The sequence below is a fragment of the Halichoeres trimaculatus genome, unplaced genomic scaffold (assembly GCF_033239565.1).
Source record: "Halichoeres trimaculatus isolate MK-OKI-2021-1 unplaced genomic scaffold, fHalTri1.1 fHalTri1_scaffold_1, whole genome shotgun sequence".
NCBI lineage: Eukaryota > Metazoa > Chordata > Actinopteri > Labriformes > Labridae > Halichoeres > Halichoeres trimaculatus.
In genome coordinates, this window is record NW_027437179.1 from 14,397,011 (window position 1) to 14,420,963 (window position 23,953).

General features: G+C 40.5%; 1 protein-coding gene across 1 annotated transcript in view; it reads right to left on the reverse strand.

The window, feature by feature from the left end:
* Nucleotides 1-1,602: 1,602 nt before the first annotated feature.
* The window catches only part of fam83c (family with sequence similarity 83 member C), a 31,484-nt gene continuing 9,133 nt past the window's right edge, over nucleotides 1,603-23,953 (reverse strand). Inside the window, exons 3-6 of the mRNA XM_074684496.1 lie at nucleotides 22,681-22,848; nucleotides 19,382-19,506; nucleotides 6,121-6,357; nucleotides 1,603-4,662 (exon numbers count right to left, since the gene is read on the reverse strand). Coding sequence (XP_074540597.1) covers nucleotides 3,834-4,662; nucleotides 6,121-6,357; nucleotides 19,382-19,506; nucleotides 22,681-22,848 — 1,359 coding nt within the window. The 3' untranslated portion in view covers nucleotides 1,603-3,833. The remainder of the gene's footprint in view (nucleotides 4,663-6,120; nucleotides 6,358-19,381; nucleotides 19,507-22,680; nucleotides 22,849-23,953) is intronic.

Sequence of the window (23,953 nt, forward strand, 5' to 3'; positions counted from 1 at the left end):
TTATGTACAAATCGATGTACATCACGCTGATGGACAGAAGGTATGATGAGTTAATACCTGCACGTTGTTCAGCCAGGTGATTACAATTTGCAAAAACAATGACAGAAAAAACAAAGGAAGGAGCAGTCAAACCACAGTCAATCACACTTATCACATTAATTGATCACTAAGTAAATCCTTATTGCTGTTTTCCTGGCCTTGTTTGGAGAGCCCTGTTGTGCTGTTAAAAACTGCAGCAGATCAGCACAATTCATAAAAAATAAAATCAAAACACAACAGGTAAATAATACAACCAGTTTAAACTGTATCTAATCTGTTTTCATGGTCTGTACAAGTGTACAAAATGCACATTGTATACAAATAAATCTACAATGTGAGGAAAAAAACACCTGATGTATTACAGGAAGTCTTTAAATTTGTGTGTGCCCTGAAGCCCTTCAGTGTACTTTTTAGAAAAGTGACAGCAGGTTTCAAACAGGCATCTGTGCTCCTCCATTTGCACACACCTGATGCCACTGGAGATATTCTGTTTATAATGTTAATGAAAACCTTAAGGCAGGATGATCAAGGCACATGTTATATACACTATGATACAGGAGTGTTACAGGGAAATAATGCATTCAACAAAGATTAAACTATTAGGATGACAAGATAGAAAGAGGTGCAGAAAAATCAGAACATCATATCCAGATTGAATAAATCAGTAAAACTCATCCATTCATTTGGATTGATCAGTGTACACTCAAAGATGACTTTGAGTTTGAGACTCACTCAAATGCATTCATGTTTCAGAGTTTGGTGTTACTTATTAGGTTGTAAAAGCTTTCCCCTGTTATACATTTCCTCCATAATCTTACATCATGTAATATCAGCAAACATCACTGCTATCATATACAAGCTAAACTTTGAAACTGGAGTGTAAAGCGTCTTTAAACATTTTTTATTCCTCAGCACACTCGACTTCATAAGTCTCTTGAACTTTGGTTTCAATGTAAAACACATTTTTTTATGCACACTGCAACATCTGCTGTTGAAAAGTGAAGCCCGTACAGAAGTGCAGTTCTTCCAGTGTCCACTTGAGGCTGGCTAAGTGACCATTTACTAACATGGATACCAAGACCCCTTAACAACCTACATTCACACATTCTGGCAACAGAGGTGGTATGTAGCTCCATTCTAGTGATGGGTGTATCGATTCTGTGGTTCATACTCACATGTTACTGATTTGAGAATTGACTGCTCTAAAAAATATTGATATTTATCAATAAATGTGAAACAGTTATCAATAATGGCCACATCTTTGGCAGAGAAGTATTAAGTAAGATTTCTTTATCCAACCTCAGTTAACCAGGTTTGACTATACATAGGTGATACTAACACTGTAAACCCAGATAAGTTGAGTTTACTTGAAAAATGCTTGTAAACCCATTGGCTTAAAAAAAAAAAAAAAAAGCTTAATAGTGAAATAAATTAATTTAATTCAACATCTTAAGTAGATATGGTTATTATGGAAAATCATTTTACTGATTGTTTTTAATCAAGTGAATCTGAAGCTAATTTGTAACAAATTGAAATATTAAGTAATGTTAAAAAAATGTTGCATATTAGTGTACAAGATTACAAGTTGACCTTACTCAAAACTGAATGTGATATCAATAAATTTGCCTTATGAACTAAGTAAATGTAATAAGAAGAAGATCTGAACAACTGAATTAAATAACATTTTTAAGTACAGCTGGGTCTTATAACCACAGCGTTCCCTCCTCACTCATGGTCACAAACGCCATCACAACAAAAATTAGCTCTAATTTCACAACTTTAGTGACTGCAAGTGAGGAGGAAAGGCAGTAGATATGAGACCCAGCTGTACATTGAAATAATGTTCTTCAGGGGACACAGGCTGTTTGAGCCCCACATCGTTGACTGTTGGTCTGTGCTCCATGGCACGGGATTTTGTACCTATTGATTTTGCAGTGTGTGCCTAATATATTAATAAATTAAATTTTGACTGGACTATCATGCTATTTTGGCCAGTTTTGAAATGTAAAAAGATATATTTATTTTTGATGCAGACAGCCAGCCCACACCACATAGAGCATGGACAGCTGGTCCATGCTGTGACGCACAGACAAACAATCAGTGTCATGAGGGGCACAGAGAACCTGTGCTACTTTTGCACGTCCAGAAGTACAGCAGGGTCTCATATCAACTGCGTTCCCTCCTCACTCATGGTTCCACAACTCAGTCACAGAAACTAATGATTTTAAGAGTTGCTTACCGGTACTTAAACAGTAACAAAAGTTAAATCTACTTAGAAATCATCAGTTTCAACAGTTAAAACTCAGACATTTAAGTAAATTAAACTTACTAACAAATTTTAAGTCTTTAAAGCTTAACCCAATTGAGTAATTTGAACTTTGGGATTTACGGTGAAGCTGAAAATCTAAAACCAGTTTTTGCTTTGTTTGGTCAATAAAAAAGCTGGTTTGGAGCCGAGGTTATGACCAAAAACAACACTTAGGACGCAGTAATAGCGGCAGTAGCTCGATTCATAGGGACCGGTTTAATTTCCTGAGCACTGCTAAGGTGCTCTTGAGCAACCCCACCCCCCCCCGCTAGGTGAAATTGTAAGTATTGTGAGTTGTAAGTTGAGTTGTGGTAAACCTCCTTGCGTAGCTTGACAGAACTACTCCACTTCCGTTGCCAAAATGTGTGCAGGTGTTACAACCATTTACAACAATTTACAACCATTAAAGGAGGCTATTCACAGGCAGTGAAGCCAAAAGACCCAAAGCTCCCCCTACTGGCTGGTTTTAGGTGATGAACTCTGTCTCCTCAGTTTTAACAGATGGAAGATGGGTCAACTATAAAACTAATATAAAGGTCACACAAATGCTTTCTAACATTTTTCTTTTTTTAACTTTAGCTCTGTCTGCATCAAATCAACAAATTCTGCTGTTTCAGCATTTTATCTGTGAGTTGAATGTGTTTTTGGTGAAGGGATGAGGAGTGATTTATTTGTCAGTAAGCGCCAACGGAGATGGTCTTTTGGCTTAATGGGTACAATGGGTGGAAATAAAGGCACCTGTTTCATTTTACAGTCAGTGGGCTGGCTTCTTCAGCCAAGAACAACCTTTTTGTTAGGCCTCTTTTCCAGCAGGATTTAACAGGTTCTTATTCTTGTATAAAAACAGCTTTAGTCTCAGAAGCTCATTTCCGTCTTCCTTAGAAAATCACAAGGAGTGATCTTTTTTATAACTCAGCTGTTCTTGTTATATCGAGGCTAACAATCCGATATATTTAGGGGAATGGCTGATTTGACTGACAGCTGGCGCGTTATGGCCGTCTGTCTGGTGGTGTTCTTGAATCCACCACTTGGCCCTTGTCTTTCTTGGCTGGAAGAAACGAGGAGTATGGATTGGCGAGCGCTATCTTTGGGCTCTTCACGGCTTATCAACAGCTGTGGTGCATAATCAAGCCCTTTATATATGAGTTGCTTGATTCACTACCAGAGATCACACCACATCATGACGGTGATTCTCAAAGATCAGTTTCGGTATTCTAGGAAAGGTCAGTTGTTCATGTAAACTTCTGAAAAAGCTGCAGCCCTGCTGCTTCTATAAACTCTCACCACATGATGAAAGAGGAAAGACTGTTTCAAGAACAACAGAGGGAAACTCTGTTAAAGGAGCCTCTGAGCCAACATGGCTGCAATCACTTAATTTCCTCCAAGAGGAAGAAGAGGCCTGACCTTTTTATCAAACCTCTACTTCTGTGGAGACTTTTTATTGACTCTAATAAAAAAAGAGTCAGAAGGAGGAGAAGGTTCAGGCTCAGTTGGAGGTCTTGAGCTCAAAGCGGCTGTACACCTGCTTGGACTTCATCTTGTTGTATTGGTTCACCAGGTCCAGCTTGCTGTGTCCCAGCGTCATGCGTTTCTGGTCCTGCCGGCTCATTAGTGTGACTGGCGAGGGTGGAGGTGGGGGACTCTGCTGGCTCTCTGGCTCTGTTTGAGAAAGGTCTGGGCCCCCCCAGGAAGGGGTGGCATGAGGGGATGGTGACCTCCTGAAGTTGTAGGAGTCTTTGTTGGAGGGGGGCAGGAAGAAGTCTGAGAGTTTGTTGAGGAACGGGTTGGAGGGAGTCTTCTGTTTGGGGTTCAGTTTACTGTCATTGACTGGGGAGGGGGTTTGAGGTTTGGTGTTCAGGTTTGAGGTGGGGGCACCAGGGGCATACCCGGGGTTGTGGAACATGCTAGGTTTGTGATCATACAAGCCCAACGCCTGGAACTTGGAGGAGGTTCCTCCGATATTAGAGCGCATGATGTCTGCAGGGTTGGGTTTGTTCCAGTCCATGCCCATTTGATGACCGTAGGGTGGCGGTGGACGGTCCATCGCTGGGGTGTGATTGGTTACGCCATTGGAGGAGACTCGTGATCCTGGTCTGTCATGGCCCTGAGGTGTGGGGGTCTGTCCCCCTCGGTCTCCGCTCCCTCCCCTCCTCTCAGGGCTGAGGTGGGGGTTGTTGTTGGACTCTTTCTTGTCATGACTCTGGGTGACCTTGTAAACTGGATTTGGTGTCATCCCGGGTGCAGCTTTTACACTTGACACGCTGTTACTTGATTGGCTGCTGGAGTTTTCAGAGCATCCTCTTTCCCTCTGCCTGCTGGAGGAGGTCAGAGAGATAAGTGTGAGACGTCAGTCCTTCCAAAAGTCAGGTTCATTTGTGTATTTGTCTGACACTTTGAATAGTGATGGTCTGTGATTGAAACCTTATGAATTCTCAGGCTACACAAAACCAACCTTTTGTGTTCATTTCTCCGTTAAAATCATCAATAGTTGAGACTGAGGTGTTTGTGGTTTTCCCACTATTTTACCTGCCATTGATATAATGAAGTTGTTTTCATCCACCTATAGTTCAAGTGACATATTAGGCAGGGAGGTGACAACAGAACTGTAGACTAGTTCAAAAGGTGTATTAAAGGTGTATTTCTTAAAAAAACATATGGCAGTAAGACTAGTGACTACTGAACACTGAACACTGAATGACACTTGCCCACTTTCAGTCACAAGTTCTGTAACTCTTTTTGAAACATCCAGACTTTTAAGAATCTACTGGAATAATTACTTGTTTAGTTCAGCAGTGTCACTAGATTTGATTTTTTGTTTTTTTTTGTTTTTTTTTTTGTGAGAGCTTTCTCTATTGCCACCCTCTGGAATGCTCTACCACTTGATATCTGTAACTGTCCAGACCTCTTGACTTTCAAAACACCCAACAAGACCCACCTTTTTAAAATTGCTTTTAATGTATGGTTGTCTTTGAATGTTTTAAATTTTGTTTTGCATCTTTTTTGTTCATGTTCTGCTAGTGCATGTTGTTTTTTGAGATGCTCCTTTTAACCTCCGTAAAGTGTTCTTAGCTTTTAAACATTGTGTAATACTGCTCTGTAAAACACAACTTATAAAAGTTATAAAATGTGAACCAAGTTGATTTTTCCCTGCCCAGTAGAAATATTTTGGGCTTACTTCTTCAAAATCTTCTGTACATTAACCTGTTCTTTGGATTTGAAATTTTACTTTCATACTCTATGTGTATAGCATTTTCTGCCTCAAACGTGCCACATTGTGTTTTTTGGGTATGAAATTCAAAATTACTGATATCTTCTTATATTAATTCTTTGATGTGACTGACTTTTCTTCAAGGTGTGGACAGACTTTTATGATCAGTCTTGAATGTGCAATAACTTCTATACAGTAATTTATAGTAACTCTATTATGTTTTTCTATTATTATGATGTAACTTTAGGACAGATCAAAGGATTACTTTTATAATCTAATCCTATCATAAACTTTGGTGTTATCTGAGACGGTAAAAAGGAAACTTGTTTGAGGTTGTGATACTTGATGGAACTGACTGAATAACTATTTCTAAACATTTTCATTGTAATCAGCTTTAGGGAAGTAAGGAGAAATTTTTGTGGGTAACCTAAAAAATTTCATCCCACAGATATTGAATAAATGGAGGACTTCTGTCATTTTTTGTATTCTGGGTTTTACAGATACAAGATTGCAAACAGATGAGTTATGTTGTTTAGAAACTGAAATCACGTCTTACAACACGTACCTGTCGGAGAGTAAATCCAGCCCCATGACAGGACCCATCCCCATGCCCATGCCGGGGGCCACCATGGCCTGGTATGACGGATAATAAGGCATCCCTTCCTCCTCCACGTTGAAGAAGCAGTCAATGATTTGCGAGTCGGCATACAGGCAGCGGAACTCCCGGTCGAAGCTGTCGGCAATGCGACCTGAGAAATGCATCACCATGTTGCTGTGCACCTGAGCCGACAGCCAGGTGAAACTAGAGAGGAGACAGAGAGGGAGAGGAGTGTGAATCCAGTGAGTCAAACAAACAACCTCTAAGAGCTGCATGTACTGAACAGCCAGCAGTGAAGTCTGCAGACACTGATCGGATATTTAGTAAAAATGACCAAAGAAGAAAAAAAAAATGATCAAAGTTATTTCACAAAAAAATGACCCTTTTGTTGTTACTGGCCCAAGATTTACCTCCATAAGGAATTATTAAAGCCCCTGTGTGGAACTTTTGATTTGGATTGATTTTGGCGCCCATTTTGGACAACATGTGACTTTTTGTGTTGACTCTGATTTGTCCTGAACATGCCAATTATTATATGTTTTGTTATGAATCTTACCCTGGTTTGTTTTTACAGTGAAACATATCACTGACTGGGAAAATTCGCTTCAAACCTAACAAAAGCAGTTCTTTCAATGTGCTGTCAATCCTGCAGTCTGACACCTACCCCCTCACAGCGGTTTCTGAAATAATTAATTACATGATAAAATTTTCAGTTCTGTTTGTTTTTGTGGGTTAACAAGAAGCATCGCAATCTAATTTTAGTCTGTTTCACATCCAGTTCAATCTCTCCACTGTGGCTTTAAGCTGCAACTTTGAATCTCACATTTTGACAGTACAACAAAAAAAACACAAGAAATCAATTTGCAGGGCATTGAGAATAAAAGGTAATCTGATTTTCTTAAAGCCTCACACCGCCTCCACACAGTGTTAATCAGGAACACTGACTATCAAACAGGATGAGCGTGGTGCACCACTCTGCATCTTGTACCTTCAGTGTACTGAACAAGAATAATGTTTCCTATCTGCAGCATATTTGTCACAATGCATAAGAGAGCATACAGGACAAAACTCCTCCCTCATCCTGTCAGGGGGAACATGTAGTATAGTTATGTAACACTAAATGTGTCTTAGACTCAGTACGTTCTGACTGTGTTTGTGAAAATGGTCTCCCTCCACCTCCAGCTGATAAACTGCAGACCAGTCTCAACACCTCTCTGGATAAAGATGCATCCCAGCAGTGACTCATTAGATTATCAGACAGCAGCAGAAAGAACCAAAAGTACAAACACTTCATTTCAGTGCAAATTTGCTGATTATTCAGCCTAAACAGCAACTGTCTCAATTCTGCAGCTCAAAGTCCCCTTTGATGGAGAAGAACTCAACTTTGTCCTAAAGTGGTTTAAAGAGTGAATATCTGCTCTCCCATATTTTAAACATGGATATAAAGTAACAACGCTGGGTGTTCATACTTAACAGCTACAGGTTTTCAACCTGCTACTAATTCATTTCAGTCAGTCAACTCACATTTGAATTGTTTATTGCAGCAATACATTTAAGTTTGGGGCCCAGGCTCCAGCCTCATCACTCCTAGCACATATTTTTTTAATAGCAGCATTGAGGAGTGATGAGCAAAAATATAAAACACAATCCCCACCGGGGCCTGCAGGTGGTTGCTGGGGTGGTGGGGGGGGGAGAGACAGAATATGCAGCAACACAACTGCAGTGCACCAGAGGCATTGGCAGCCAGAGAGAGGTAGGAGATTGAGGCCCCGAGACTCCCGCAACGATTCTTCCTTTGCGTTTTCAAAAGCCACCCGCTTTCACATGAGGACGGCGTGAAAACAATCCGCGTTCATACGACTCCAGGAGGAGAAGTCTCCTCTTCTGTTCTTTCTTTTTCTGCCGTTTTGTTGTGTGAGACGGTCGGCAATCCAACCATAACCCGCATTATCGCCACCTACTGAACCGGATTGGCTCAACTAGAAATGTGGCTAAGCGCGGAGCCTTCACCTGAAACTGCGAGTGCGCATGCGGTGACGTCAGTGTTTCACCCTGAAACGCTTCGCTCTGTGTTTACACGAAGCTGGATGGAGGAGCGGATTCAGATCTTTCCACTCAGGGAAGTGTTTTCAAAAGTTTGCGTTTTCACTGGAAACGCAACGTGGTCTCGTCTAAACGGAAGGCCAAAACGCAACTAAATGTTTGCGGAATCGACTGTTTTCGGCGTCGTGTAAACGGGGCCTCAGTTTAAATAGACCGCCAGATTGAGAGGCAGAGCATGTGATTGGAAGATGGGGTATCGCTTTATATTAAGGTCCTGTAATAAGCATTAATAAGACTTTTTTAAGTACTTATAAGACGCTTATTCACATTATTGTTTGTTTATAAGACTGTATAACTGCTTAATAAGTGTTTAATAAGGTCATTGTAAGGGTTAGGCCCCACAGGTTAGGTCCAGGCATAGGCCCGAATGGTCAGGTTTAGGGGAAGGACTCATGAGAGACAAAAGCAGAAGACAAAAAACAAAGAGGGTTAGGCTCCATATAGCTTATAGATTAAGTTGTCTTGTAGTAACTAGTACAATGACCTTATTAAACACTTATTAAGCAGTTATATAGTCTTATAAACAAATAATGTTAATTAGCATCTTATAAGTACTTACCAAGGTCTTATTAATGCTTAATACAGGACCTTAATATAAAGCGTTACCGAAGATGGTTATGATGAGTGAGACATGTGGTATGTGCATAAAAGAGCAGCTTGAGTTGATTGCCAGAACTAGCTTGCAGGCTCGCTCCATATGTTACAATAATTTGCCTGTAAACTGCCCAAAACAGTCCCTTCTTTAAAATGGCAAATGATCTTTACAAGATCTTGATGAGACTTGCTGAAATGAGGTCATTTCCTGACTGGTTCATGACATGTTGGAGGAGTGGGCCTCAAACACCAAGGTCTGCTAATATCTCTGCCCCTTAAGGGCTTCCAGAGGCTTGGCCAATCAAAGGGGAGGGGGTTTGTGGAGTTGGGCACCTTAAAGTGACAGCAGCTGAAGTGAACTGTTTCAGACAGAAGCTGAAATAATGGTTTTCTAAAACACCAGAGTGAGATAAACAGGGACTTTTACAGCCTGTAAACCATGTAAAGCTACAAGAGAGACAGTATGAAGACTTGAAAAAGACACAATAGTCATTTTACTCCCTAGGGTGAATTAAATCAAGCGATACAATGAAGCATGCTTTAATCATAATTTAAAAGCCATTATTTTAGTTCTGTGCTTCAATGAACAAAGGAAAATCAGATCATTATGTTGTTACATATTTACAGTGTCAGAGTGTGGATCAGGAACGCAGTGCAGGAAACAGACTCTCTGCCCTGAACAGTCTGTACATCGGGGAGGAATAATCTTTACTACGTGGGAAGCATCTCCTCTGAAGTGTGCAGGTGGCTACCACTGACAAATCTTCTCACTCTACTGAAGGATTGTGTAGTAAAATTATAAAACACACACACACACACACACACACACACACACACACACACACACACACACACACACACACACACACACACACACACACACACACACACACTCACACACAGAGCTGTCTGTAATCTCCCTCCACCTCCAGCTGATAAAACTAAAGATCGGCCTTCAGTACTTCCCGGACAGAAATGAATCACTGCAATGAATCACCAGATTATCAGCCAGCAGGAGTCAGCAGGAGTATCAATGTCCAGGATGTAATTATACTTTCACAGCTGATCAGAGGACACTGAGGGAGTGTTTGGCGATCAGTTCTTTCGCAAAGTTCAGGAAGGAGGTTGTTGACGGGCTGCTCAATCTGGAGGTGTGCATCGAAGTCACATCATATCACATCTTCCATAAGGTCATGGCCATCCTGGTGAATTAATGCTGCACCTCACCCTTATGGAGCATCAGATAAGATCAGACTACATTAACTAATGAAATGACACCAACTCTTTACATTTGCCCCTGAAACCTCATGTGCTAACACTAGGGCTGTATCCTCCTGATTTTACAGTGTGGTGTGTGTGGTGACTTTGCGGACATACTTTAAACTCAAACTTTATTTATTTAGAGGGCACTTTTCATACTTTAAAAGCAACACAAAGTGCCTCTCAGAGGCTAAAAACAACATAGAAACAGCCCCCCACCCCAAAATACAGAGACAAATCCAGACACACATTTGCAGACAAACACACATACACACCTACTCCCATACACATTCATGCTAGCTCTAAGGGAGAGAGAGAGAGACATGGCTGAGCACCGAGGACTGCGGTAAGGAATAAGCTACCTTTGGGGGCTATCAACACTGAGGAGAGCTCCCGGCCCACAAGGAGCGCAGCCGGAGACTGCCCCGCCCCGCACAAACACAAGGCCCCACAACACAATGCAGTGACCTATAGCCATGCAGGCGAAGCCGTCCCCTGGCAGCAGCCCCAGAAGTGGACCAGGAGCAGCCCCCAGCGCGGAGAGCCCCCATGAGGAAACACTGAAGCTAAAAAACCATCATACTAAAACAATAATAAAAATGTAAGAAGAGAGATAAAATAACATAAAATGGATAAGTGAAATGACATTAAAAAAATTAAGAATAAAATGATAAAAGTTTGACTAAAAGAATGAATAAGATATACAGTAATACAATAAAACAATAAATAATGAAAGAATAAATTAACTTGGTTAAAATCAACTGGTTGAAGGCAAGGGGCAACATCCAGTTAGTAAAAATGAAGCCTATGCAGAAGTGCTAAAAGTTGCTGTTCGCTGAGGATCCTCTTGAGGCTGCCTGCATAAAGACCGGAAGTCACATACACACCCATCCATAAAAATTGACTTTCACGTCATTAAAGAGCATATTTACAGCCTGGTTCAATGGGCAGCTTGGGTCTAAAACGCTGATTTCACTATCGACACACACTGTACGGTGAGGGATTTCTTTTTCTAACTCTGCTGTTTAGAAGTTATCAGAACCTTCATTGTCCAATCAGGGACACTGCTCAGGTCACGTGACTGCCAGGCGCCCTGTAGCTGCTGGAAGAAAAACTCACAGCCGGCATCAAAGTGAATGAGGCTGTGTCCGTGGTTTGGCTTCATTTCACAGTTTCAGGAACAGACGGGTGATGTCGTGGATGCTTCGTCCATGTTTTATACAGTTTATGTCTATAAGGATATGTTTATTCATTCAAGTTATTTTGTACGAGTGAGGTTTTATGAGGCATTTGTCAACAGCAATGGGTTTTGCCACAGGGTATGGTGTCTATCATTGCCCTTTGCTGAGAAACTAGCCAGAGAACACTAATGGAAGCTACGCTAACTAACAACCGCTGCAGACAGGGTCAGCCCTACCACCTACCACCAGCAAGAATGCGATCAAAGGTACTTTCTGTCTTGTGCCATAGATAGATTTGTGTTCTCCTTAAAACTGACCTGACAACAGTTACTGGGAAGAAAATTTCAGCAATAACCAGTTTTGGTGCTGATAATCTCATGTTAAATCCTGGATTGTGAGCAGGCAACTGTGCTAAAGTGCAACTATTTCTAAGATCATTCAAAAAGTCCTCACAAGGACTTTAAGGAAGAATTTACACCACAAAATTGACAGTGACAAGATGCCAGGTGTGAAGTGTAAGACCTAAAAAGAAAGAGGGCCTTAATCCCTGAGTGTTTTGCACCACCACGTTCCAAAAAGTATCTCCACCCAGCCGGTGTTTGTAGCATTTTACCCCTCAGTGTTATCACCTGTTCTCACCCCAGATCATTCTAAACAACATCACTCTAATCCCTTTAAAATGGTCTGTTAAAAACCCTGCAGGGTTGATACCACCCATAGAGTAAAAACACATGAGGTCATTAAAAGTGTGCAGTGTTTTCTGAGCTTTAATTATGTAAAGCCTTTTATGGCGTGCTGGGCTGCATGGGGTAACAGTGAGCATGTTTTACAGCAGCCAAATAAAACCTGCAGGACCGCTTCCCCGTCATGATAAATCACTCAATGCTCAGATATGTTTGACATATTTTAGCTCAGGTGAACTCCACGGTATGTCCTGAGGAGGATGCGATAAGAACACGCCTTCTCCAGCTGAGCTGTAAATCAAACTGTTTTCGTCTTGATGACAAAGAATTAGGCAAGAAGGTTAATTTTTTGTTTCATCTTCACTTTACAGATAAACTTGGAAGACTTCACTTCAGGGCTTACTTAAGAATAAGTCTTACTGTGGATAAAAATGAAATGGTTTGCTTCTCATATACAGAATCAGGAGAGGCCTCACGCTGTTACCTGTTACGTGACTGAGCCTGTCTGTCAGCACCGTATCTGACAAACAGTGCTGTGGTTGTTGATCCATTAAGCCCTGATTAAAACCAAACTATTATGCAACAACAGGGGGCATTCTGATTCAAGTTTAGGATTTATAAATACTTTTAAAAACTCATTGAATGCTTAAAAAAATGTAATGCACATGCAGGGCCAAAACCACAGCCTAAAATCAAGCATTGTTTTGTTGTCACAACATAGGTTTACCTCAACTGCAGGATTTAACTCATCCATTCAACAATTTAATATCACTGGAAAGTGTTCAACCTACTTGATTACACAAGTTAAGCTGGAAATTTTAGTTAACGGCACTAAATATATTATGATAATAATAGTTTTGTATTTTGGGATTGCTGATTAAAATAGTTGATAGCTTGACAATATACAGTAGTTTTAGTGTGAACATGAAATCTGTTATCATAATTTAGACTTTCCCTTCAAATATACTCCACATATTGAATCTTAAGTGTCATATTTGGTCATAATCTTGGCTCCAATCTAGCTTTTTCTCTAACTGTTACTTTTACTACTACTTTGCTAGTTGCTAGGCGCCGCCCTGTTGGCTATGGCTGCCTTTTGCAGCAGCTCTCTCTTCTTTGTCCTTTTAAAAAAAAAAAATTTGTCTCTTTTTTGTAATCTTTGTATTTGGACTGGATTATTAATTTGTATGGCTCATTTGTTGGTCATGGACACCAAACTTTTTGTGGCTTCAGTGATATTTTTTCTACTTTTGCTCCTGTGTTTGTCTGAAGATCCTACATGTAACCATGGCTGCATTGCTTACATGTGAGTTCAGCTGTTTGCAGCTGTAGCATGTCAATGCTAACTGGTGTGAAGCCTGATGTCTTCCCACAAGGTGAGGAGAAAGAGGTGAGGACGACGTGCTGGTTCTCAGGTGTGAGATAAGAAGTGACAACATCGACCTGTCCTTCCATCCATCCTTATTGGGAACGTTATATTTATCTCCAATAAGATGGACAAGTTAGCTGTGCTAACCCAGCAACAGAGGGAATACCAGAGGGCAGAGTAGCATCAGGCTATTTACAGACAGGATCCAGGAGACAGAGACTGAGCAGACTGCTGAAGAAGCTCAGTCCTGGACCCTGTGGAGGTGGAGACTGGCTGAACTGGAGAATGATGGACAAGCTGTCACCATCTATTTTCTAATGGACCTTTTTTCACTTTCTATACACTTTCTTACTTTTGTTTTCTTGATTGCTGCTGTGACTTCAATTTGGTTGTACTTGTTACAATGACAATAAAGTTCTGTTCTATTCTATTCTATTCTATTCTATTCTATTCTATTCTATTCTATTCTATTCCATTCTATTCTATTCTTATTTACAGTCAGTCTTGGTGAACTGAGGTTGGATACAGAAATCACATTTATTAACTAGCAGCCACAGATGTCACTGGTGTTTCATTCCTAAGCTACGGCTAACAGCTGTTATTAACCACTGGACAGTTCAAGCTGAAGTTGCCTGTTAGCATGGTCGGCCCTTATGTCCAGAACACAGGTTTGCTATGCAAGGGTTGTGATCTTGTCAGAATTCAGTAGAAGTTGACTCCACAGTAGAGAATTGATTTTGACAAACGACCATGAAGCAACCAGTCATTTTTATGTTGCTCACAGTTTACATTCACAGTTTAAAGAACACTAATTCATCTGGCATCTACACAACTACCGGATGTGTGGGTTAAAGACAAAAGACATGGTGACGCTCAAGGAGGTGAATACTGTGACTGACAAAAGTCTAATTAACCAACCTAAAGGCAGGCACTCCCAGGTATCAATGTGTGCAGCAGAATCTCTGACAGGTTTGAATATGTGATGTTTGTTTGCAGATCGCGTAGGAGTGAAAAAGAGTTGCTGAGACGATAAGACAACACCGTATTTGTCAGAGCAGCCTGGCACCACTCCAGACCTCGCCCTTCATTCCTCTGTCAACGGTGCAGTTTGTCAGTCACGCCTCGCCCTGCAGATTCTCTAAAACCACGCCAGGTTCATCATCAAAATCGCTCCTCTGGAGCTGTTGACTTGAATCAGAGACTTCCGATTGATGAGCAGAGTTACGTAATAAAACTGATGAGGAAGGAGAGAAACAAAGAGAAGTGTCACACTAATGAACAAGTGAGCAAAGATGTGCAGTTTGTGGCACACCTCTCACTACACTGCTCTGTTTCCTTGTCTGTTTGTGCGTTGTGTATAAGCTAAACCTGACTGCTGTCGCTCTTCTTCTGTGGTGGAGGGTGTTATGGGGGTCTGAATATGAAGCTGGCGTCTAAGCACAGAAGATTCTGTGTACTGTGCAGACTGAACAGGCCTCAAGGGCAAATTTAAGCTTTAAGAGATATAAATAAAACTGATTTGACTTGCCTTGAATATATGCACTTCAAAACAACACCAGGTTTCAACACACACATTTCATCTGAAGTGGATTGATGTTAGCTGTGTGTAAAAATTAAATGATCTCAGTCCCATGAAAATAAGACTTTGTTTAGCGGGACGAGACAGGAATGATTAGACAGTAGCAGTGAGAAGGTATGTCATGAAAGTTTGTTGGAAATGAAACATAAATGTGTCCATAAATCTTATGGATGCTCCAACATGTAGCAACAGCTTGAGTTGAATAAGGCTCCTAACTCAACCAACGACCGTGTCCTTGCATGGCTCTGCTTCACCTCACTGATAAAGCTAAATTTCCCTGTGGGGTCCCACAAGGGTCCATTCTGGGACCTTTACTGTTTAATCTATATAAATGATTTGTTCAATGCCTTAAATCTTCTAGTTTTCTCCTACACACGTTTTAACTGCTAACACTAGTTAATATGCCCATGTAAAATGGTTCAGGTTGGATAAAACATCTTTAAATATATAAAAAAAATGAATCAAATTTTGTCATCTTCAGCTGCAAGCCAAACACTCTCAATGGATTTGTCTAAAATTCAAATCAAGTCTGATGAGAAACCCCAGGTATCAGCTCTTAGATAAGCTTTTTAACAAACAAAACATCTGAGGTTAGGATTTTAAATGAAGGGAATCCACTTCCTCCAATATTGCACAGCCCCAGCAGGTGGGAACAAAATTTTGCAAAATGCATTTTCAATCCTGTCCCATTAAAAAAAAACAGCTGGCTCTCAGGAGCTTATGCATACAGGGGAGGACAGTCAGTGAGCTCTGTGACATGAAGCTTTAAAAAGTTTCTCTTAAACAACGACTGAATTTGATTTTACAGCTGAGACAGAGAATGGAACTACACCATGAAATCAAAGACAGACTTCAGCTCCTTTCCTCTCTGTGACACTGAGTTGTTTCAAAACTAACAGCACTGTTTGTCTGGCAGCTTCACTCGTACATAGCACCCACACTTACACACAGGAACACACACACGCACTGACAGGCTCACACAACAAGAGTAACTGCACACACTCCCTGTGGTAATAAAGAGCAAACAGCTAAACAAAATGGAGTTCAGTCTGAGCTGAGTGACAGACGAAGTGTTAACCATTCAGACTCTGGACTGAAGAGGCCATCGCTGCCACTCCAGCAGGTAAAAGTTAAATTCACCTCAGAGCATGTGGAGCTGAGATGCTCACCTGTGTAATCTTTGTGCTGAAGCTGCTTTTCTCTCTAACAGTCAGTTTTCATCTAATTGTGAACCAGTGCAATTAGCATTTATGTGGAATAAAATAATGATCTGCTAGCAAGGGCGAGCAACCTGCAGCTCTGGAGCCTCATGTGGCTCTTTGGCTCCATTGCAGTGCATCGCAGCTTTACAAGATTTCAATTCTGTGTAGAGGGATTCATTTGACTGTCAACAAGCCACTTTAATATAAATGCTTGATATGTGGGAAGACATGTTCAAAAGTCGAAAAATGATCAGTTTAGCAATAAAATGAATATATGGAATCAAATTCAAGGTTGTTTTTTTTTTGTTTTGTTTTTTTTTAGCAAAATTACAATGTTTCAATTTTTTTTATTTACTTATTGTTGTTTTTTTACTTTCAAAAATCTTTGCAATTTTTTTGGTAATTTCAAAACTTTTTTAACTTTTTAAAAAATGATTACATTTAAGATATATTTTTTACATTTTTTGCCATTTTTTTAAGTTTAAATATTTTTAGGAATTCTTTCTTTTTAAAATTTTGATTTTTTTTTTATTTGCAAAAAAAATTGACTCATCTTAAAATTGTTTTCAAATGAAAAAAAATCTTATTATTCTGCTATTTTTTTCAGTTTTAAAAATGTATAAAGTCTGCAACTTTTTGAAATTTTTAAAATTTCAAAAATATCTGAAATTTATGTAAATTTTTGACATTTCCAAAAAAAAAAAAAAGAGGCAAATTTATCAAAAAAGAAAAAAAAAAACTAAGAAATCACATGTACAATTTCATAAATTCAAAAAACTCCATGTTTGGACAACTATTCACGAGCTTTTCACTATGTTTAGAATTTCATAGTGTTTTTTATTCTTTATTGTGAAGATAAAGTAGAATTCCTGGCTCTTGAATGACTATAATATAGGTGAGCTGAAGCAAAATGGCTCTTATGAAAGTAAAGATTGTAGACCTCTCGACTAGCATCATTTCCTGTTCACCCAACATCCTGGATATCTTGTCTGGGTTATTCAGTCAACATCTCAGCTTCCTTTTTATATACTGTCCTGCCTCCTGAGATGTTTCTCACTTCTTGTCCACTAATCAAACTTCATTCCACCAGGGCTGTTTGTCAGTCAACAACTTTGAAGCCTTCTCAGGGTTAAATATGAAAAAGATCTTGATTGTTTTGTTTGGCTGAAAAGTACAGTATCCTAAGAATGTGACTCTTTTTAAAAGCAAGGAAACTACATTTAAGTTGAGTCATGTACAGGATTACAGACCTCTGTTTTCAACACTGTGAGGAGTCAAAGAAACACAAAGGGCTGAAGTCAGTGGAGGATTCAAAAGTTTCCACTACAGATGAATAAGAGTTGGCACGTTTAAGGTCCATTCATTAGCATCTTATGGAATCTGCACACACTGAGCGTGTCTGTGCAGAACACGTTCGAAGTAATCAGCCTCTCTCCTCACTAAGTGTGTAGCTCTAATTACAGGTATTAGTCAGGTATTCTCAAACAGTTTCAAATACCACAAACATCTCCTGGCTCACAGCAGCAGCCATGCACTCACAGTGCGACACAACGCGACCATTGTCCTTCAGCTTATCCGCACATTTGCAAACTGAATATGAGCTGAGCTCAGCGGGCTTCCTCCTGTACGTCCTGCTTATCAGGAACGATGCAAAGTAAATGTCAGATGTAAGGCTGCAAACTGTGCGTTAACTTCACCTGTGAAAGCCTCTTTGTGATCCAGCAAAAGTTAGACGGACAGAATCGACCTTCAATCGATTTTTTATAGCTTTACATCGTCAAGATTTAGTATTCTCTGGTTTCTCTTGCTACACAAATAACTTTAGGACAAACTCTAAAAGTATGTAATCCTACGTTACCCAGAACTCAACTATCTGGAAAGTTTTTGTGTCTCAGAAGCCTGACATGCCTAGTTTGACAATCAGGATCAAGTCTTCAATGCAAAGTGTGTGTCAACTAAGACAAGTCAGGTCAAAGGTCCAATTTTATATGATCCCCAACTTTCATCTAACAATGCATTAATCATGACGCTGAAATGGATCATGTTCCAAACTGTGTGTACATTAACATTTTCTGGCAAGAGCAAAAACAAAACCAAAGTACATCTAAATGAATTTAATGAATGAATTTGTTATGATGTGAAAATGACTAACAACAAGTCTGTTTTTGTGTGTAGCAGAGTGTCCAACCCTCTTTGAGAAGTTTGCAGACATTTCGTGACTTTGTGGTCACTCAGCAGTGATTGTTATAATTCTACTAGACACTCCAGCCTGTTGTCCTGCACGAGCTTTCACCCTGCTAGCATGGTGTCATGGCTAATGCTCCTGAGACTCACTGGTGTCAGAGAGCTAGTACCAACCAAGACCTACTGCTGTGTCACCTCCTGTTGCCTACGTCTGGGCCAAGAAGCCGTCCTTGCTAAAACAGCCAGTTACTAAATATTCTGCACGATGGGAGAGGAAAGAACTTTGGGCTGCAAACAGGAGGTGCTAGTCTGTATGACAGTCAACTAACCAGAAAACCTCAGACTGCCGTCACACAATACTGCTTTTATAAAAAAAGAACATTAGCCGCCCATTGACTCTCTCCTGATGTCTGCTGTTTTGTTTGTTGAAGCACAAAAGCAAGGCCCTGCATGCTTTCTCCAACTTTCTTTGCTCCTCTAACTTCCACAGTCAGGCTCATTTCTCTCCCTGATCGGTTCCGCCGCTGATTCAACCCATTCTCTTCTCCAAAAAACTCAACACTGAGACATATTTGAGCCAACAGAGCAGGAAGCCGAGCAAAATCTGAGGCAGCAGATGCTTATCGATGACCCAATATTAGCATCATTCTGGATGCATTGAGCGTGGGAAGGACATTCAAATACTGGATAGTTATTTTCCGGTTCCTCTCAGCCTGTGGGCTTTCTGTCTGCTACACAAAACTTGCATAATCCATGCAAATCACATGGTGTATTCAGACAAGCTTAAAAACTTTCATATTGTGCAGCATTCATGCTTGTAAATCTGGGTGTGCAGCATGCTTCCAATGACTCTCTGACTTCTGGAAATACATTTTTCTTACACATGATGTGGAATATTTCGGCAAAAGCTGAGTCCACTGGGTGCACTTCACATCTGCTTAAGGGTACAAATGTTTTCATACTAAGTAGCTAAAGCTCCCCTTGAGACCGCCGTCTCTTAGGCAGCTCTTCACAACAGGATGATGCGCAGGTTTAATGGCTGATGTGTGTTTGTCTGCGTGTGTGTCACTAACCTGTATGATCCGGCGATGACCTCTTCACAGTCAATGATCATGAACTTCTCCAGGACCTGACCAGTGAATTTCTTGCCGCTTTTGGTGCAGTAGGTGTCTCCATTCACACTGCGAACACGCATGTTCTGCACACAAACACACAAACACATCTTATTTAGAAAGCAGAAATACACGCATGTGTTTAGTATGAGACACAGGCTCGGTTCAACTTGGTTCCCCATGTATAGAAAGCCTTTGTTGTATTAGTTGTAGGATTGATTGCCAGTCCATGTCTGGTGCCTTTGTAATAGCTCTACATTGTTTGCAGCTCAAAACAATTCCTACCCCTCCAGAAACCCGGGGGAGGGCACTACAAGTAGATCTTGGTGTTTGAGGCTCCCCTGCTTCCAAACCACAAGCCAGTTAGGACATCTTAATGTGATGACCTCAAATTTTCAGTAAGTCCCATAAAGATGTACGTTTTTTTTTTAATGGAGTGTTTTGAGCAATTTACGGACAGATTCAGGGATTTTTACAACATATAAATATGAAACACTTTTAAAATCTGCACACAATTAGTATTTAAGTCCAGCATTGTTACTTTATATCCATTTTTGCAAGGCGCCGCCCTGTTGGTTATGGCTGCCTCATGCAGCAGCTCTGTCTCCTTTGTCTGTTTCATGTTATTTTTTTTTGTCTCCTTTTAGTAATCTTTGTATATAATACAATATTTTTGCTACTTTTTCTCCTGTGTCTGGAGATCCTACATGTAACCATGGCTGCATTGTTTACATGTGAAATCAGCTATTAGCAGCCTGTAGCACGTCAGTGCTAACTGGTGCTAGGCCTGATGTCTTCCCACAAGGTGAGGAGAAGAAGGTGAGGATGACATGCTGGTTCTCAGGTGTGAGCTAAGAAGTGATGACATTGACCTGTCCTTCCATCCATCGTTATTGGGAACATAAGATCTATCTCCAATAAGATGGACGAGCTAGCTGTGCTAACCCAGCAACAGAGGGAACACCAGAGGGCAGAGTAGCATCATGCTATTCACAGACATGGCTAACGGAGCTAACATCAGACACCAACGCCACATTGGAAGATCTTCACCTGCTGTGAGCAGACAGGATATGGGAGACAGAGACTGAACAGACTGTTTCTTCCCAAAGTAACCCTTGGGAAGAAATCACATTTTATTGGAAAAGCATTGGTGTTATCAGTAACATAAAAAACTAAAAAAAAATAGTTTGGTTATGTTTTCCACTGTTTTTTAAAATTTGTATTGCTTTCAGGACAACACTGAGCAAATGAACAACTGACAAAAAGTGACAAAGACTGCACAAAGAAGCGTAAGGAAAATCAGAAGGAACAATGCAAATTTAAGAACACCACAAATCAAAAAAAGCAAATTTCTTTTACCAAGGGTTCCTCATTACTAAACTTGTACTGGTCTTAGACATTTTGGATTCATAATCAGTATTTCCTGAAAAATGTTAACTTGTGTCATTAGATTGCTTCACTGTAGGCAGTGCCAGGTGGAGAGCTCTTTTGTTACATATCTGTAAGAGTGCTTATATTTATTAAGCTCCCACATCTGATGAAATCAAGGACACTGTGATATCCCAGTTCAAAGAGCCCTAATTCCTCTGACTCACACACAATAAAAACAGTTTCTCAGTCAAATGTGAAGAGCTTTACAGTCAGTAGAAACTAGGTAAAAAAAAAACTTTATGTAATCTTTCCTGCTGCAGGATTCTGGGACCCTGAGGATGATAAGGATGAAGTTGCTTTGCTTAATAAAACTCCAACAGAACGGAAACCTTGCAGCTACGCCATCATCTTCCATTTTCTTTTCTTTTTTTTAATAAAGTTTGTAAAAAACAAACACCAAAGGTCAATGCTTGAGGTGGAAAACAAGAGGATACTGTGTTCATCACTCTCTAACACACACTACAGCCACCGTCTCCACATTCCTTCACTTTAACACTCCTGTGAGACATCTAGGAGCTGAGTGTGACACAGGCATACTGCTGAGGTTGCAACATTTTCGTTTATGCTCGAATACATTTTTAGAAAAAAGAAGAAAGAACAGATTATTTCATCTGCCACTCTCTTGGACTGCAGTCTCTACAGATGGTTGTTCACATTGAGTCTGGTTCTGCTCAAACTTTCTGCCTGTTAAAAGAATCTGATTGGATGAGAGACATTTCATGAGTGTTGGGATTTTGAACAATGTCACTCAAACTTATCAATCTCTGGTATCCCTCTTTCCAGGTATTCTGTAAGCAGTTAAAGTTACAGAAGGCTATATTTATCTAACTTCTCATACCACAGCAGTAAGTGTAGGAGATTAATGAAAGTGTGTGACCTGTTTAAGTCGAACTCATACACTGTCTGTGTCCCACACCGGGGCTAGGATTCCCTGAGGACCCAGCCTTCGTAGACCTCTCAGGCTGAAATAAAGTAGTCTGGTCTTTAGAGGATTTTGTGTTTGCGTCATCAATCTGTTCCCACTCTCACACTGTCATCACATGCTGCTGCTCTGATACCTCACAACAGCTAACTGGCTAACTAGCTAACACAACTAGTGTCATATAGCTCGTTAGTATAGTTAATCTATGCTATAACACCTAGCTACATGAAAGTCTGACATAACATTTGAATTAGCACACGAAAAATCACAGGATATGTAATGTCTCAAAGGAAGCAAACCTCACTATTCAGAAAAAAAAAAAATTAGACAAAGAGGCCTCCAGGCTGGGACAGCTTTGGATGTGACACTGCACTGCAAAAACTGAAATCTGGAGCGTTTGTTTTAATTTTGGTGAAAAATTGTCTTTTCAAATTCAATTAGAGCCATATTCACCTGAGAAGTCCAGAAAAATGTCAAGATATCAAATACTGCAAGCAACACTGCAAGCGCTTTTGAAGATTAAAAAAAATCTGCCAGTGTTAATTTTTCTGTTGTTTTATTTTCCTGGACTTGTCGGTGAATGTGGTTCATTTTGAGTCTCACAGGAGAAAAGCATTTGCTTAGATTTCAATTTCTACAGCGCATGATACAAGCAGTCTTCAAATGCAAATGATGGTTGGTGTCTTGAACAAGCCATAGTTCAACTTCAGCCTGAAACACTTCATCTTGGCTTCTGTCTTTCTCACATTCAATATTCTTTTCTTTCCTCTGTTCAAGGACACTTATTTTTGCCTTATGATATTTGATCAGAAAATGAAGCACAGCCTTTATGTTTTTTGGTTTAATTGCATCAGTTTGAATTCTTTATTTCTGTCTTTACAGCGATGTGTGAGAGATAAGTACTTACACTCAGGTGTGAGGGCTGGATGTCGAGAGCTGAGCACATGTCTGTGAAGTAGTCAAGGTTTTTCTCATCCAGCAGGATGTAAACGGGGACTCTGCGCTTGTTTGCTGCCTCCATCAGATCACACAGCAAGTCCACGTCTGTAAACACGTCCATCACCACGGCTATCACCTGCAGGAGGAGGGGGATAAGAGAAACGTTAGTTAGCGGTGTTAAATCAAGATCTCATGAGTTTGGACCTCTTTGTGATCATGATGACTTACAGATCTACTACTATTACTCAGACAGGAGGACGTAAACAGAACACAGGATATTTCCACAAGACTGCTTCGAGCACATTAAGAGAAACTTAACAGGAAAGCACAGATCAAAACTTTATCATAAGAGTGTGTTTTTTACTGCAAGAAATCATTTACAATATCCACTCTTACCAATCACCTTTTGATCACATGCACGCACGCACGCACGCACGCACGCACGCACGCACGCACGCACGCACGCACGCACGCACGCACGCACGCACGCACGCACGCACGCACGCACGCACATATTTTAACACTGTCGTGAGACACCTCTGATCAGCCTGAATGACTCATTCACAAAAAGATTCACACTCTAAGATGTGCGAAAGAAGAAATATCTGGGAACAGTACCCTGCATGAGGTCAGGGATCGAACGGCAAATCTATCAGTGATCACATGACCGCCTCCACCTTCTGAGCCATGCATACCTGGCTCCTGAAGGCATTACCATCATCATGTGGATGTTATGTTATGACAGACATCAGCTCAGAACTGCCTGTATGGAGCATGTTAGCTTAGACACGTGTTGTTTTATATATTCCAGTTTGCACCAATCTATAACTGACAGCGATCTTCACTGCACCTGACTACGATAAACTGATATCTAAGTATTATCACCATACGAAGGCCTCTATCAAGCAATTAAAACATACACCTACTGAAGAAGTGTTACTAAGTTTTGCAAAATATCTTTTCTTGTTCAGTCTGACACGTTCAGACCTGTGCAAAGCATATTTCTGTGAATGCTCATCCTGCATAGTGAAGTGAGCAGCTGAGAGAAGGTTCACATGAGTATCACAAGCTTGAATGTTTAAGATTGCTACACTACAAGGTCAGCTGGTCTGTCTCCTTTGTCTGGCTCTGATACTGACTCATTTATCAGCCCTGATAAGTGTTCAAACAATTCAAGAGGTTAAACACTTAATCTGCTCACATTAGCTGATAATCTGGACTAAAGAGAGGAGCTGACCAGG